Below are 17,778 nucleotides of genomic sequence, written 5' to 3'. Positions count from 1 at the left end.
GACATAATACCGATAGGAAAATGGCTAAAAATTGTATGGAAGGCAGAAATGAGAATACATAAACTATTAAGAGATGACATTTCATTTCCTGATGATCACTAACTAGTTGCTATTTTGGAGCATTCCCAGACCAAGGCAGGGAGTGGTAGGATGATGAGATATGCCAGAGCACTTGCAGGCATGTGTCTGTAATTCTGTGTGTTCAACAGTACCCACTACTAACTTCACCCCAAATTTTCAAGATGCAAAGGAAAATCAGCTTTGCATCTCACTTCTAGTGAGAGGGCTGTAAGATTCCCAAGTTGAGTATTTTGATTGGATACTTCTCTATCCCAATCAGTTTCTCTCTTGTTTAAAAGTCATGTTTTCACCTGATTTACTGTACTTCCACTATCTCCTCCAAAGCCACGTGCTTATATTTTAACAGGGAAGAACAACTAATTTGTACAGCCAGAGTGATGGAGAAGAGCATTCTCTCAGCTGTAACCGAGCAAAGCAGCTGAGCACAAAGCACCCATTCCTTTCCCCTGCTTTGACCCAGCTCTACTGCAAAGTGCCAACCATTTGCTCAGCCACACAACTTTGTCTCCCTATTGCCAACATACACTCGCAGCACTACTCCTACACCTCGGAGGGCAGAGAAGTCCACCCTTCCTCCGAGCTACTGCTCCTGGTAAACGGGTCAGTGGGCTGATCCTATCAGGAATGTTAATATATCCACAGGCCTGGCAGGCCATTCTCAAATCCAGGAAGTCTCAAATTTCAAAAAACATTCATTTCTCCAAGCACTGCTTATAACACTCTAAAAGATGCTCCAGAAGAACTTTAAATTTATATCTATTTATTTAACAACAGCTAAAAAGCTGTGTCAGATCTCATAGGTTCTGGGGAATTTAAAAAACAAACACTAACAAAGCTGACAATTCTTGTATTAACTGTTCATCACCTTCCTTCAGCCTTGTAATTAGAAGAACAGCTATCAACCATGCTCACCCTAGACATACAAAATAAGCATCAAACAAGACAAAGTTTTGCTGTTGTTGGTTTTGGGGTTTTTTAAGAAACAAAGTAGCAATTACTTGGGTATATGAAGTGGCATTGTTTAGATGCATTTATGTCTAGAAAGTCAGGTGAATGGGACAAAAATAATGAAATTATGAAAAAGAGGTATTTTCTGGGTGTAGTGTTCAACTATTTTAGTATTAGCTTGCTGCCTTTTTTAAAAGCTAATTTTATGAACATCATAAATCATTGACTGATTCAGGCCATGCATCCATCTAGCCCAGTATTTTTCTGTCTCTGACCAAGGCAAAAAGAGCTGCACACGAGCCTGGCCTTTTCTTCTAGCATTCCCCTGGCATTTAGCACACTATTAGAGATGTCAGCTGGTATAGCCTTGTCTAATCCTCTGAGCAGCTGTTTGCAGGCGTGATGTCCATGTATTTGTCTAATCCATTTTTCACCGTGGTGATACCGTCTGCCTTCACCAACCTCCTGTTGCTGAAAGATCCAGATGTTTGCTGTCTGCTTGGAAAAGCTTTCTATCTATTGAGCTGCAACTCCAGGAATCAAGGTTTGAGCAAAAAAAATATAGGTAGTAATTAGAAAATATTGATAAGATATTAAGTCTGAAAAATCCATGACTCCTGGCTTGTCCTCAAATTCAAGAAGGTGAAATGCTTCACCTCTTCCACTGCTGTAAACTGTTTAACACCCACGTAGCACACAGATACAAAACTGAGCACCTTAGATTTTATAAGAAGTATGCATTTTAAAAGGTGATTTTTTTTCATAAGGCAGTGCTGAATATTCAAATCCATATTTTGAACTGACACATTGACAGTTTTTCCAAGCAGCACAAATTAAATTTTACTAACATCCCCTTTCTTTTAGAAGTGATACACTAATTACATAGAAATTGACTTTGAAGGGGATGTATTTTTGCTCTGGAAGACTACAAAACGTCTTTTCCATGCCCAATGAGTGCAATAAAATACAAAATTAGCTGGAGTCATAGCAATTACTGCTCCAGTTTGAAAGCCTGTCATGTTTTAGATGCAGGAGAATAGTATTAAACAATTGAAACTGAAATTATATTGTAATTTAACGATTGCATGTTTATGCAACCAACTTGGTAATATCAGTTTGGAAGTGATTTCTGAGTTTACAATCCATTTTTATGTTAATCTGCCAAAACCAAACACCTCTAACACTTGCAAACAACAGGGTGTCAGCATGTGCTGAAGAAGTATGCTGTATTATTAGGCTCTCAGTACAATTTCCCTTCAAACTGTAAAGGAAGTGTTCTTAGAGCTCTTCTAAAACCTGCATTGGTGCGAAAGGGAAAGCAAGCAATCTTACCTCACAGCCTGTTCATTCAAAGTTATTAGTAAGATTTTGTAAACAAAATTGCACAAGTCAGCAGATACAGTTTTGTTAGATCACTGCTGCAACAAACAAATCAAGTCTGCAAGCAGAACACAACATCTAAGAGGAAGGAAACACAGGGAAAGGAATCACCATATCTGAAAACATTCAAATGCATGCTTGCAGTTAACTCACTGCTTACAGTATCATAATGATCTCTGAACACCCAAAGATGCCAGATCATCATCCAAAGTACATAGGGCTGTTATTAATAATAACAAGGAACTGAAATGGGAAAGAGATATTGAAGATAAAGAAACAAACATACCAAATCTAGAACAGAGATTGCTGGCACAGCAGTCTGCTGCAGGTAGTAAGAAAGGGGAAAAAAAAGAAAGATGCAGAGTGTAAATAAAGATAGGTTAGACATGTGTTATTTCAAAAGCATTTTCTTTTATTTGTTTAGTTGGCTGCTTTAGAATGAGGAACTGAATGGACATAAATGTGAAATACAGAAATGAAAACAAATAATCCAAAATATCCAAATAATCACCTCAGTAGTTCCGCAAAGATGCTACTTAACTGCATCTCTAAAAGTGAAATGTAATCAAAATGAAAACATGAATTCAGTTCAATACAACTGTTATGTTTTAGTTTCAAAATGTTCCAAAAAGCTGGAAGAACTTCATGCACAAATAGTGCTTTAAAGCCAGCACTTGCAGAGAAGACTAATATTGTTATGCAATACAACTGGCTTTTTTTTAACACGTGGCTTTCTTAGCCTTGCCACAGTAAAATTTTTAAGACACTGTTTGTTAAAATGGCAGTTACACATTAATTTTTTTATGCCCACAGGTGCCACAAATTGCCTGTTACCAATGCTGGACTTTAGGGAAACCTGTTTGCCGAATACATATTTAGCTTTTTCTTTCTTCAGTTTCCAAGTTTGAGGTATCTATTGTTTTACACAGTAATAAAGTTAGGCATAAGGGAAAAAAAAGGAAAGCAATGCAGACTGCAGCGAATATGAGAAGAGTAAGCTTAGGAAATGAAGCTGCCAAAACAATCGTGAACTCAAATCCCGCTCAAGCCACCAGCTATTTCTGAATGTCAAAACAAGCATGTCCAAATATTTCTCAGGAATTAAACACTGCTTATCACAGAATTAAGTCAACTTTTCAAGACAAACACACAGAAGACACTGAACATATTACAAAGCTAGCTTTTAAGCCTGGAAAAGCATAGCTATTGGTATGTAATTTTGGAATCCACGCCGTTATTCAGGAAAGAACAGATTTTCCTATAGACACTTTTTCTCAATTTAGCAGAGTCTTGGGAGACAACAGCCACCAGCAAGAATGGTTCAAAATTTCACCATATTGTTCATTTGTATTATCTTATTACATATATAATGAGCTTTCACAGAACTGAAGCTAAGGTAAGGAAACCTCAGATGCTGATTAAACCGGACACCATGAAAAATCCAGGCCTTGGATTAGGAGGAGCTGGAGAGGGTGTATTTGCTATTACACCACCCAAAACCCACACAGCTCAAGCAATGCTCCCTCCACTGCTGAGGTCAGCACTGAGAGATGGTAAAGGTAGAGGTAGCAGCTGTATCAGACCAGCAAGTCAGAATGTCTGTCCAGCTCACTACTCCCTGGAAACAATATGCATTCAGTGTTTGTGTTCATGACCCAAGACTATAAATAAAAACTTTTAGAGGTAAATACACTGGGGAGGGGAGGGAGAAATCACACTATTTTTTTCCTGATTCTCCTACAAACTTTCGTAATTTCAATGTTTTTGCTTACCTTTCTGCAAGCAAATTTTTGCCATATTTTACATTCTAACCATACTCTTGGTAAATGGCAAAAAACCTTTATCCAAAGGAAACTTTTCTCTCCCCAAAACCAGAAAAATAAATTCAATTGCTAAATTGAATTCTATAAAAGGTAGCTTCGATACTTTCACAATACATTACTTAACTGATGAAACCACTCTAAGTTATTAATTTTAAAATTCAAGCTATTTAAGAAAGTGTCATCCTCCTTTACTCTCTAAGAACATCAAAAACACTCAAAGCATAAAACCCCACCAAGCTAGAAATTTACAGTATTTTTTTCTAGAAAGGATTTTACCCTTGCTCTTCTTTCTGCCTCCAGTCGCTGCATGATGAGCATAGTATCCACCTCATCATCCTCCTCTTCATCGTCATCTTCATCCTTTTGCTTTGATTCTTGCAGTCGCTTTTGGAACTGCCACTCAAGCATGAGTTTGCGGAGGCGGTCGTTTTCTTCCGCTGTACGATCAGGTTTGTTCTGAAGGTCCTGAATCTCTTTACTCAGCATGTCCACGATGTGCATCTGTTGCTGCTTCTCCAGCTTCTCCTTTGCATCCCGTTTCCATGGATCTGGAGAGAGGCTATCACCAGAGGACAGTTCTTCCTTGCTGATGGTAATGTACTGCAGGTCTCTCCGCTCAATAGTCCGCGGCTGCTGTTGGGGCTGCAGCTCTCGAATAACTGTTTCTTGAGGCCTCTGCAAAGTTGAGGGCTTTTCTGATTTCACTTGTTGAAGGGAGACAGGAGGAACCACAGGCTGAGCAGGAATTAGTGGCTGAGAACGCATTTGGCCCAGTTTTCTTTCCTGCTCACGACGTTTCCTTTCTCGTTCTTCTTCCAAACGTGCCTTTTCCTTTTCATACCACCTCTGATGCTCTTCTCTTTTTTTACGCTCAGCAGCAGCTACCTGGGAGGATGCTTGTGCTCCTATCTGATTTGGAGGAGGAGGTGGAGGCAGAGGCAAATCCATTTGTAGTTCATCAAATTCAGCAGCATAATGCACTGGAGGAGGTGGTGGTGGAGGGGGAAGATCTGTTCTGATGGGCTGGGAAATGGCCACTGGAGTCGGCTGGCTAGTGGCTGGAGTTTTCCAACGGCCAGGTCCACTTTTAGTTAGACAAGAACCAGGTGACACTGGTTTGGAGGAATGGTTCAGGTGTTCCTGGCTAGATGTGCTAGAATCCACAGATGAATTCATCCACTGATCGCTGTCTGACTTCCGATCAATGTACTCCACATCCTTGCGTATAACAACTTCCAAACGATTCCTCTCTGGCTGGAAAACTTTGTCTCTGAGCTCTTCTTGGGAACGAGCTACACGCTGAAAAATATTAAACAAGGCATGCATATCACAGTCCATCCACATTAAAACATATTTGAAAATGGCTTACAAAACACATTCTTATTACTGAAGGTAATTACTTTTGATGACGTTCAGCATTTCCATACCCAGTAGGTTTCCCAAAACCAACAATAAAATATTTTTCTCAGTCTTCTTAACTCATTCAAGTGATGGAAGACTTAGCAAGCTCCTGGGAACTGCCTGGTAACTGGACTGGGAGGAATGATAAATGCAAAATGGAGTTTAAGCTGAAAACCTCCCCAGCTCACACAGTTTCTCAGGACTATCCCTGACACCCCCTCCCCCACATGTGAGTATGAGAGTCCTGGTAGCTCTGAGCGTGGCTCAGTCACACCAGCTCTGCCATTCAGACTTCAACTGGCTTCACCGAACATCTTTCCTATTGGGAAAGCAAACACAAAGGCTGCAGACAGAGAGAGACAGAAGAGTGCCTCTGCCTACCCTCCTCCATTAGCAGGAGAGACGCCCTGCAGGAAGCTCCCATTACTGACACAATTCAGGGTACAGAATCCAGGCAGGCAGTCTAATTCTACCTGCTCCTGGAACATGAGTATAATGGTCTGAGATTTTTGTCACTTTAGTGCAACACCGAGTCTTCTTCTGTAGAAGCTCTGGGTCCCATTGCACAGAACAACCACCTGAAAAGGAACACTGGACCATAAACCAGGATTATTAAATCTGTTAATGATTTTCTTGAAGCAAATATTCATACTTTAAATGTTAGGAACTGCTAAGCACTGAACACATAATGCACCAATTATCAACAATTGAGAGAAGACTAACAAAGCAAACTCCTTTTATCTTCCTCCATCAATGACCGTAACCATGACCTCTAAAGAATGCCTTCTTTGAGAAGAACAAGTGTATTTTGTACGCTCTATTAGTCCAACAGAGCTGAACGCAAGTTATTTGTGGTAGATTTGCTGTAAAGATGCACCTAGCCAGCCAAAGTTTGCTAATGCCTTCAGAATAGAAAACAGGCATTTAGCAGCTTTTTTTACAAGCCCAGTTTTCTCTGCAAAGATTAAAGTGTATTTTTTATTTTTGTAAAAGTTTTTCTTCTGTTTTCTTCTAATTTTCAACTTAAAGGAACTATCGTCTGGCAGGGAAAATCTATTAACACTTTCAGTGCTAGTAAGGAGTTAAACCTTCTATTTTGCTTTAGCAAAATCCTCTTCTGCTCTGCCTTCAGCCTTAAGGCTATAGCTCAAATTCAGTGTCTGTCAACAACTTTAATAGATGGGCTTCATCTTTACCAGTTTTAACCACCTCATCTAAGCTACTCACTTAAGCTTGTTTTAAGCAGGGAAGAGATGCATGTCCAGGCAACAATTATCATAGAATTCAGTTAAGACAAATGGGTAGGAACCATTCTCTGGAGACACCCACCTCCCCTTCTCCCATCACTGACAGAGAGCATGTAGGTGTTAACTAGGTAGCTAAGATTAGGTGAGATGAAATCATGAAATGTGGAAGAGTTAAGCACGGAAATTCAGTAAAATATTTCTGTATCTATTTGCTAAAGTTGTTCAACTTGCAGCATTTCTCTTTCAAAATTACTGCCCTACTTTGAGCAAAACATCTATTTTTTTAACAGCCCAAACAATGAGAATTTAATCTCTATAATACTAAAAAACCACTAAAATAAAAGTGACTTTTTACTGAATACACTTGCCCATGCATGTGTGAGCAACCTATAAAACAATTCTTTCTTCGCTTGCTTAGATAGAATCTTGAGAGCACTTACACAACACTTTTCCAAAAGTAAAAGATAAGCCTTGTGTAAGGATCTTCTTATCATTAATTAAGAAATAGTAAGGGAAAAAAAAAGCTCTCTACATTTCTAAGTCTGGTAGATTAGAGAAAGAAGATGATCCAGTAACTAGATTTAGGAGATCTAGGTTTAATTTCCTGTATGGATTTGAGTGAAGTTCTCACTAACAGGAGAAGAACAGCCCTGTGTTTGAATTTCTAAAAGTACAATGGGTGTAAATTCATTCCATGTCAAGATGCATCTACACTTTGATAATAGATACAATTTGAAATTACATATTCCTTTTTTTAACTACGAGCAGGGAATGTGTTGCAGTGAACGCCTTGGATATGTCTCAAGAACTGTTTTATTTCAATTTTAATACTTTATCACTTAAATAACACACCCTTCAGGCAAACATTTTTCCACATAAACCTTCTTGGAAGAATGGAGATTTAGTTTGCTGTTCAGAAAGCCACAGAACATTTTACATGATGAACCATACTACCACTTACACCCCATTATCTCCAACAGCGGGATTAAAATATCCCAGATAACACGTCTGCAGAACATGGTAACAAATTCTGTGAAAGGAAGGGGGGGGAGGGGAAAGGCAAAATGCGAAGGAAAAAAACCCAAACCATAGGGTTCCTGAACTCAAGCCCATCTTGGCAAAAGTATAGTTGTTCCCATCTTATGGTATAGCTGTAGAGAACTGACTATTCTGAAAAAAGTCTCTAGCAGCCCAGGAATGGAAAGCAAGCAGTTTCCTTCTGATTTGTTTCCTCATACTGAAAAAAAATTACTTCTCACCTGCATGGTAGTATTGATAGAATGATTACTTTCTGCTTGAAGCTGTGGTTTTTCTTCATAACTTGGCCACTGACTCTGAGCTGGACCCATTCGATCCTGCGACTTTGAAGCTGGGAATGTGAAATATTCTCTAGTATAGGTCTGTGTTGGGATGGGATAAGCTTCAGGTCGTGGTGGCAGAATCTGTTCCTGAAAAAGGGAAAAAAATACAAGGTAGGATTCTCTAATCACATAGATCTGTATTGAAGATTGTTCTAAACATGCTTTTCCCAAATATTTTCTTTTGGCTCCTAAGAACATTAATCATCTGGGACAGGAGATGAAGAGGTTGCCTATCAAATATAACTGTGGTTATGACTCATGTTTTTATGGTCTCAAAGTGAGTATGCAACATTGTACAAACCTAAGAAATCACGAGGACAACTTCATGAACAAAATTTAATGAAATCATTGAAAACTTTCCAAACCTTTCATTAGCTGTAATAAGCAAAACCCCACCCAGTCACAAGCAACAGCACTGTGGCCAAATAGTTCAGTAAGACACTGATTTGACTCAAGCCCACTGACACTACTAATACATAAAGAAAGTTTAATAGCCAGCATTTTGCTTGCCATTTCTGACCTCTGTACAAAGATTTCCAGTAGAGACTGAGGTTATTTTGGTGGTAGTTCCAGATGCATAAGCATTCTTTCCCCCAGGGCTTGGAGGCTGATCTGTTGGAAAGTTAAAGGAAGCATTTACATGACTGTTAATAATAATTTACAGGCCTTAATAAAGACTTAATAAAGTAACAGTATTCACAAAATAACTACTATTTTGTCTTTAAGTAGTTCTAGCAAGAAGCTTGCTCCAAATGTTACCACTACACTGGTATTTTAAACTTAATCCATTTTTAAAAACAGTCACCCCGTTTTGAATACAACAGTCTCTAAAACTACTGCAGGAGGAATCTATCCCCAAAAGAAGGATAACTTTTCTTACTTGCTACATTGGGACTGGAACGATGATCCGCCCTGTTCTTCATCAATCTGTCATCCCCTGGCAGCTTCTTTGGCTCACTGTACTCCGTCCAGGGCAGCTGGGGACTCTCAGGTGATCCATTTTGCGTGGAATTGTTATACAGCTCAAAACCTTCACTCTTTGGTCGAGGTTTACCTGAGCCACGGCGGTCAGAAACTGTAACAGTTGGATATGTAGTTTCTCCTTTTCACTTAACTACTGCCTAGTGTATTTTTTTTTTCAAACCAGAGCTACCTTATATTTAAAAATTAAGTTCCCAGTAAAGCAAATGGTAGATTTAAAAATCTTTATTTCTTCAAATATGTAATCCCAATCTTCTATCAAATGTACAGAATTCCCTCCATCTCAATTCCTCAAAAGAACTTCTGACAAGGTACCACAACAATTAGAAAAACTAAATATGTTATACTGAGAGGTCTCTGGATGACTGGGACATATGGCATCTGGGATGGTGGTATCAACTGTGATAATAAGGATTTGTTCTTTTAACCCATTCTTTCCTATACTGGTACTGTATGTAGAAAATGTCTTCATTAACAAAATTATTTTCTTTACAATACTATTTTATATTGGACTTTAAAATGTCTTTTGTTAGGACCCTGAAGTAAGATGATAAAATAAAACATTGGAGAAGCATCCAAAAACTTTATGATCAGACACTGAAACTTAAGAAGATACATTTCAACATTTCTAGTTTAAAAAAAAATTAAAATTCAATGGCAAAATACATTTCAGGGCTTCTGTTTACATTTATTTCTCTCCTACTAGTTACACTACACTCTGTAGTTACAAGGAAGACATATTTTGAAAGTAGAGAAGTTCTATAAAAGGGACAAACAATGCCATTGAGTTTAAGGCCCTTTATATTAATTATATTCCATTTGTTAAAACAAAAATGAATTCAAATCAGAATTGTGTTTAAATGCACAATTAACTTTTGAAAGGTACATGTGCAAAGGATTTATTCATTACTAGATTAGGAAAATTTCAAGCAGTATTTAAAACCAGATGAATTTCTGATAAGAAAGGAAATTTCTTTTTTTCTGTGCAATTACATTTCTTTTCTGATTTAATATTACAGTAATGCTTGGTAAGATACTGTAAATTATTACATTTTCTGCATTCTTATGAATGCAGAAGACAGACTTACAAAGCTGTTATTAACATCAATATTAGTGTCTTTACCTCTTTGCATCATTGGGGATGGCTGATTAAGCAGGGTTGCCAGGCCATGGTAAATTGCTCCTTGTTTTGCTACTTCTAGTGTTACTACAGAACCTGTCCTAGTCATAAGTTCTGCTGCCCTGCAAAAAAAGGCAGAGCAAATAAAATTAAATTAGGCACTGTATTACTTAGTTACCCTTATTATCAGTAATCTGTTGCTTGACAAAGCACTCTTTTTCAGATTAATACTTAAAATCACTTTGAAAAAAATTACAAGACAATAACAAGAAGATAGGCTTATGCACGCAGACAATACCTACTGGCAAGTACTATTTAATCCCAGTTTCTGCTTCAAAGGTCAGAAGCCAAAGTATTTAAAATCAGACCTAAATAAAGATTGTTCAAAACCAAAATCCAAATGTACAACACAATTTCTTCTATATAGATAACCCATACTGTATGAAAAGAAGAGAAAAATAGTACACAAACAGCTGAGTTTGTTGCTAAGGTTACCCACAGGAAGTTATCAAACACCAAGACAAAGCCTAAAGTGTAAAATCATGAGCTTCTGTCCATTCTGGCACATTATTAAGCTAACATTTTTTTGTATTAAAAAAACCAAAGAAAGCATTCCATACCTCTCCTGGGACAGGCCCACCAAACTTCGACCATCCACACTAAGCAACTGATCCCCTGCAGCCAGACGACCATCCTAAATACGCATTCAAGAGAGGAAAATTCATACACCAATGCTAACATGATCGCCACTAAAACAATCAATCATTCACACAAACTAGTAAACAAAGGATTTTCAAGCATTTCTGAAGGCTCTTACTACTTTTGAAATTGATGAATTAAGAATATTACTAACCACATCTGCAGCACCTCCTTTCACAACAGACTTGACATATATTCCAAGTTTGTCTTGACCAGCACCCTACAGAGAAAGAGGCATTAATTTAGTTAATTTATATTTGATCTCTTAAGCACTCCACAAACTTTAGAAAATTTTACAAGGTTAAGTAAACCTCTACTTTCTCATTACTTTTATATATTTTCAAACTGGAGAAAAACCAATTATGCAGAGAAGAGTTACATTCAATTAAGGTCGTGTGAAAAAATTAATAGTAGGCCTATTAAAACTGCAAGCTTTGTTAGAAGCAAAGAATATTTGGTCTTAATGCAAGTTTGAATAAAAAAAATACATTAACTAAAACTTATACTTTAGAAGTTTCTTCTAGTCTCCTTCTAATAAGAAATACTTATTTGCACTTTTACACACACATTAATTATACCTGTTTGTATTATGTTTTTAAAGAGAGCACTGTACCCCAGTGAAACAACGTAAATTGCAGATTACATGAAAAAGGAATAGAAATGTTTTTTCACATTCATTAGGACTGTAAAGGAGCCAGTGTAAAGGAACAGAGAGTGCCTTCAGCTTTACATAAACAAGTAAAGCAGACATAAGTATTTTAGAATTGACAGAGCCAATATTTAAGTCTAGTGCAAAACCATGCAATTTTGTTCATAAAACATCTTTCTCAAAAGTGTTGTGCTACATTTTGAAAGGACTGTTAACAATGAACTTATTGCAAGACAGATACCAAGATACAAGAATGGAAGCATCTATTCAAGCCATGCTGTTGTGTCATCCACATGCTCCAATGTACAAGACACCACACAAATCAGTCCAAATGTTAGTATCACAAACCTTTCCATCGTCTCTTGTAATGTAAGACTATTACTTGTCATTCATCTACTTCAGCAAATAGTGCCACTTTACTCTGCAAGTCACTTAGGAGAGTGCTAAGTACGTTTTCAACAGAGCACAGACTTAACTGTAGCATCATTTTTCTAATATAACCCCCAAGTTGCTTTGATATTGAAAATACAGCTTCCTCCTTTTTTTCCCCTCCTCCTTTTTAACTCTTTTGTTTTGGCAGCAAAAGCATGCATTGCTCCTATTGTTATAATAGAGTAAAATAAGAACAAAGGTGAAGATTATTCCAAAGCTAGTGTTACACAGACAAGGTTTTCTACACAAGTGAAAGACCTATTTTCATTAAGCCTTAGGTTAATCCCAAATGTTTACACAAAAGACGCAGAAAAATATTTCCTTCAAGTCTTATGATTCCAGATTTACATTCTACGTGTCCAAATTTTTCATAATAATTGCTTAAGTCATACTTATGGATAAAAAGGAAAATGCAAAAAATAACTGAAATACAGATACTTTCTTTGTCTAGAAAAAATACAAAGAAATTAAGAGAGTTCAGTTCCTTTTTGGTTTGTTTTATTTTTTTAAAGCTCTAAAGAAACACTGCGGTAACTACGGAATAATTTTAACCTTATACCAGAAAAATTGGCTGAAGTTACGAGAAATGCAAGTCAGAAGACAGCTAGATAAATGTAATGGCAAACGAAACCATGCTTCACAAATCTCTGTTTTTCCCCCAAGGAACCAAGATGTATATGAGGAAGGATGATCTAGCTGAACACCTAGACTTCCAAGATGGACATCACAAGATCTTTTAGCAGGAGTTTTTCAAGACTTCAAGGTGACACACAATAAGAAAGAAATTGTCCTTGTGTATCAATAACAGGTTCAATAATGGATCAAAAGTTGTTAACTTTCACAAGGAACAGAAATTTGCAGAGGAGCCCTAAATGTATGTGCAGTTTACCATGCTCCTATGTGTTTCAAAAAAAGGGCAAATAATAATAATTAAATGACAGTGTTTGTATGTCCCTTCCTCCAGTCACTAAGCATACCTGAAGGCAAGAACCTTGAATTCCAAAGGGCAAAATAAACAACAGCAACTCACCCACCCACCCCTGAGTTGTAACCTTGTGCATCATATCTGTCATTGCAGGAACCAAACACCAGCTTTTCTTGGTAGCCATACTGACTAAGGATAATCAGATTCCTCTGAAGCCACCTGGAATTGGTAGCGTTTTTATTCAGACCTAACTTCAAAGGATGCTAGCAGGAATCTCTTCCCTGAGGTCCAGAAATTCAGACAAAGATCTGTCTCATACCTTGATTAGGTAAAAACAAGCAAACCTTTGGAAGAGCACTGCCACTTAAACACATTAATCACACAACTTTGGTACTCATTTATTGCATCAGACACTACATTCATCCATATACATCACCTTTCTCATGCTCCATTATGACTCTTAGGCACATTAAACAGAGTTGAAACCTTCTGTATAAGCCCATGATACGTGGCTTATATTGGTTTGATAATGATGAAATAAACATTTTCAATTGCACAAATACTCATAAGAATGGTTTCTAAACTGACTTTAACTTCTAAAGTTTAGTCACTGTTTTCAGAGCCATCTCATATCAGCTCAGAAATCCGGAAGCCAGCAGAATAGAAAAGAACAAAGCAAAAACCATCATGGTCACAAAAAATCTAAAAGGGTCACATTTAGAAAACTGCTTATAATTCTGATTATTCCCTTACAAAATGACACTAACAGAATCATCAGAAATATGGAATACCTTTCTTGAGAGAACCAACTAAGCAGACACATTGGCTCTGCAGCTCAGCAACAATCAAGGAACGGAAGGCCAATGGGATTATGAGTTGCACTGACAGAATTATTTATCATCTCTCTGATCAGCCAGTAGAAAACACTTTCTTACTTCTCCTATCACATCTACCATGCTTTAAATACTAAAACACAAACAAAATGCAACCACCCTCCACCCTGCAAAACCTTTTACGTAAGATTTCATAATTAAATTGGGAAACAGCCAGGAACAAGACTGCTGAAAGATGCCAAAGTGTAAACAGAAGCCAAGATTCTCGGTAGAGCTCTTCGAGGCTTTAGGGAAAAAAACAACCAAATAAACAACATAACCCCCTCCCCCAAAGAGATACAAGGCACTCTGAAATTACAGAAAGCTAGAAACCAGGATGAATAGAATAGTTCGGGTTGAAAAGAACCTTAAAGACCATCTAGCTCCAACCCCCTTTGCACAGACAGGGACACCTTCCACTACAGCGGTTTGCTCCGAGCGTCATTCAGCATGGCCTTGAACACTTCCAGGGATGGGGCATCCACCACTTAGCTGAGTAACCAGTTCCAATCCACCACCACTCTCACAGTAAAGAACTTCTTGTCACCATCTAATCTAAACTTACTCTTATTCAGTTTAAAGCCATCCCCCCCTTGTCTTGCCCTTCTAACAAGTCCCTCTGCAGCTGGCTGGCTGGCACCCTTTAGGTATTGGAAAGTCACAATTGGGCTACTCAGGGGTTTTTACTTCTGGCTGAAGAATCCCAGTTCTCCCACCCTTTCCTCATAGGAGAGAAAGATCTTACACTTTTGTTATGTTCTTTGGCTAAAGGCACCACAGCTGGAAGATACCGTATCAGTTGGATTTTTGCTCTAACTGTGCCTATACTCTAACCCTGACAGTAATTCTTCATTATGATTCAAAGGAGCTGGCATTTTACTCCTCACTGCTTCTTTTCTGATGTTTTTATGATATCTATACAGTTTGTCAATCTCTTTCCTGTTCTGTTAAAGAAAGTTACGAGCAGATGCATTAGTTCCAAGTCATCTCACTTAAATACAAAAATAATGCATTTTGAAAGTATAAAAATTACTTTAAAATAAATCTCTGTTCAGATTACATTACAAGAAAATCTTCATCAGTTACCACATCTACTCATGTCTTATTAGGACCAGTGACCTTCTCTCTAATTCACATGTCATTTAACCTGTTTCTAATGATAGGCATGTACAAGTTTGGGAAAGACTTCTCACTAAATACCTTAAAATCAACTCATCACCTTCCCTTCAACTTTCACCCTAAGCTTTATGGCAACTTGAATCCAAATTCCTAATTTCTATTGAAATAGACTTGATTTTGCTTTGTTTCTACCTTCCAGAAGGCTGCATTAGAAGGAAATATACAACTTTTAGAAACACAAAAAGGTTCTTAATATGTAGTCAGCCATACTACACTCCAAAGTCAATAAAATTCTCATACAGTCCACGTGGGTTTTCCTGTTTTCATTTAATGGGTTTACGATTAAACAGATTTCTTTGTGAACTACTTATCAAACTCCTTTTCTTTCAAAGGAATGTGAAAGTCAACATAATTAAAACTATTCCCCCACAAATAGAGCAATAACATGTATGTATCAGTAACAAAAGTATGATAAACCTTCTTTTCACTTATTTTCTCCAATCTTTGATACCAGAAGCATGTGTATCCATATGGATTTTAGTCCAAACAGAAGAACACAACTGTAAAGGAGTCAGATGACTGTGGAAAGCAAGAATGCAGTAAGCATAAAGAGATGGCTTATTCCCTTTTCTCAAGATTAACATGCTGAAACCTACAGCATATTTTCTCAAATATACATAACCAAACACGAAATCATGAAAACATTTTTAAGGATTTTTCAGAAAATAATATAAGATATTCTGTATTTTAAAAAGCCTCATCCGCTGTACCACACTTTCCAGTGCTACCAATATACCCATTTTCTTTCACATTTGATGCAACTTTTTCCCGCAATCCTTGCAGAAAGTAAAAGATACCCTTTGAAGCAAAAATTTGGGAAATCCTCCCCTTCAAGTAATCATTTAAGGAAAAAAACCACTAAACTGCTACTGCTGCTTCAGTTCAGCTGGGTGACAACATTCTTGAACTGAACTGACAACTCTGAAGACTTCTAAATGATATCTGCTTTTACCATGCATAGCCATGGGGAAAAGAAGTTCTACAAGGAAGGTATTAGTTGAACAGAATTCAACAAATAGTGAACTGGGGACTGAAGAAGGGAATATGATATTTAAAAATGCTCATACCTGATGTACACCAGACCTAAGCCTCGATATGAGAAACACCTCCATTCTGTGCTTTTACAATCCAGTTAAATAATCAATATACAAAAACCATTATACACAAATAAAGTGCATAAAGCCGAGAGAACTAGTCTGGAGGCCAGCAATGAAGCACTATCCACACATTTCAGGATTTTAAAAATCCTATAATAATAAATTAATTACAGCAACAGTGGTACTGTACCTATACGGAGTGTCAGGAAGAAACCCACCTGTCTGCTCCCACGCTGTCTCACACTTGGAGCTCTGCAGGCACTACTGTGCTGTGGCAGGTCCCATGACAGACCTGACTGGAGACTCAGCTGATCCCTGTCTCCAGCTCCCCTCCTCCCAAATACAAGCTTTGTTTTCAACTTAATCAGCTTCCCTAAATTGTTTACAGCACAGTATGACTTGTTCATAACAGTGCAGGAAAGGAGGTTGCTAGGAGGGGCCTGAATCGTTAAGGGAGGTTAATTCCTTTATTTGGTGAATAACGTTATTTTCAACCCAACAACTTCAACCATTTGAAATTCCTAAATCCTACTATAGCTCACCTATTGACTTTTCAAGCAGCTCTGTGTAGTGCCTGCAAAACAACTGTATTCAAGTGGGAGCTGAGCCCCAAAACAATTGCAAAACAAACATCCACATACATGCAGGTTCCCTCACAGAGAAGTAAATGACACAGTGGAAAATGTCTTCATTTTTAAGCTTTTGAATGCCTGCATGGCAAACGCACTGAAAACACACTTCCCAATTTTGCCAAGTCCCATCCATTCCCCTTCTAAATGTAAAAAAATTCCTAACTTTAGCAAGGCATGGAGATGAACTGACGAAAATGCATCTGGCTAAAAAGCACAGTGCGCTTTTAACTCATGTAATTGCACAATGGGATAAAAATGTTATGTTCCTGCCCTCCTCTTTTTCCAGAGAGCTTTATTAGATCTCTGAGGCCAAGCATGAAAAGATTCTTGAAAATCATCTTCTCCATGCTTGGGCTTATTCATCTTTAAGATGCATAAAGTCAACACATGGGGGAAACTGAGGCAAGCTATTAAATCCAGTATCCAAGTAGCCACACATTTGCATGAAATGCAGCAACTGTATGAAGATTTTCTAATCATCTCACACTTATCTTAAGAAGTAATTAAACGTTTTAGAAGAGCACAATTCGAAAGATGTTAACACATTGCACTTGGAGTTTAGTCAGAGTATGAGAATAATTAATCCTAAATTTGCTGTGGTTTACAGGATGGAATTCCATGACAAAGGACAACTTTTCCATTTAACTGGAATTTTAATAACTGGAACTCTAAATGATTTTCTAACCCTACTTGGGAGGTAAAAATAAAGACAGGGCACTTCTGCATACAGATGTCTGCTAGAATAGTAACTTGGGTCATTATTCTAAACCTAAATGAAGAAAATCTACGGGAAAATGTTTAAGTGACCAAACTACCATGTAAACCATGTAAAAACAAAATAAACAAGGAGTCCTCCCTTACTGGTAGACTAAATGGAGCTACAAGTCAAGAGGATAAATGAAAAACTGAGGTAAGAAACACTATCAATAAATCCTGAGATTAAAATTCAGC

The 17,778-nt window shown here is 37.6% G+C and overlaps 1 protein-coding gene across 20 annotated transcripts in view; it reads right to left on the bottom strand.

Moving 5' to 3' along the window:
• AFDN (afadin, adherens junction formation factor) overlaps positions 1-17,778 on the bottom strand; it is an 81,674-nt gene that overhangs the window by 11,602 nt on the left and 52,294 nt on the right. For 11 of the 20 annotated variants that reach the window (XM_031059362.1, XM_031059350.1, XM_031059336.1 and 8 more), the window contains 7 exons: positions 11,196-11,261; positions 10,963-11,036; positions 10,346-10,464; positions 9,122-9,316; positions 8,762-8,853; positions 8,140-8,328; positions 4,509-5,531 (listed from right to left, as the gene is read on the bottom strand). In XM_031059362.1, coding sequence (XP_030915222.1) covers positions 4,509-5,531; positions 8,140-8,328; positions 8,762-8,853; positions 9,122-9,316; positions 10,346-10,464; positions 10,963-11,036; positions 11,196-11,261 — 1,758 coding nt within the window. Of the gene's footprint in view, positions 1-2,695; positions 2,732-4,508; positions 5,532-8,139; positions 8,329-8,761; positions 8,854-9,121; positions 9,317-10,345; positions 10,465-10,962; positions 11,037-11,195; positions 11,262-17,778 lie in introns of all 20 variants that reach the window. The other 9 variants (XM_031059317.1, XM_031059332.1, XM_031059288.1 and 6 more) reach the window with 3 other exon arrangements.

The sequence above is a fragment of the Geospiza fortis genome, unplaced genomic scaffold (assembly GCF_000277835.1).
Source record: "Geospiza fortis unplaced genomic scaffold, GeoFor_1.0 scaffold41, whole genome shotgun sequence".
In the NCBI taxonomy this organism is placed as follows: Eukaryota; Metazoa; Chordata; class Aves; order Passeriformes; family Thraupidae; genus Geospiza; species Geospiza fortis.
The sequence above is the reverse complement of the archived record's forward strand: the minus strand, read 5'-3'. Positions and strand labels throughout refer to the sequence as shown.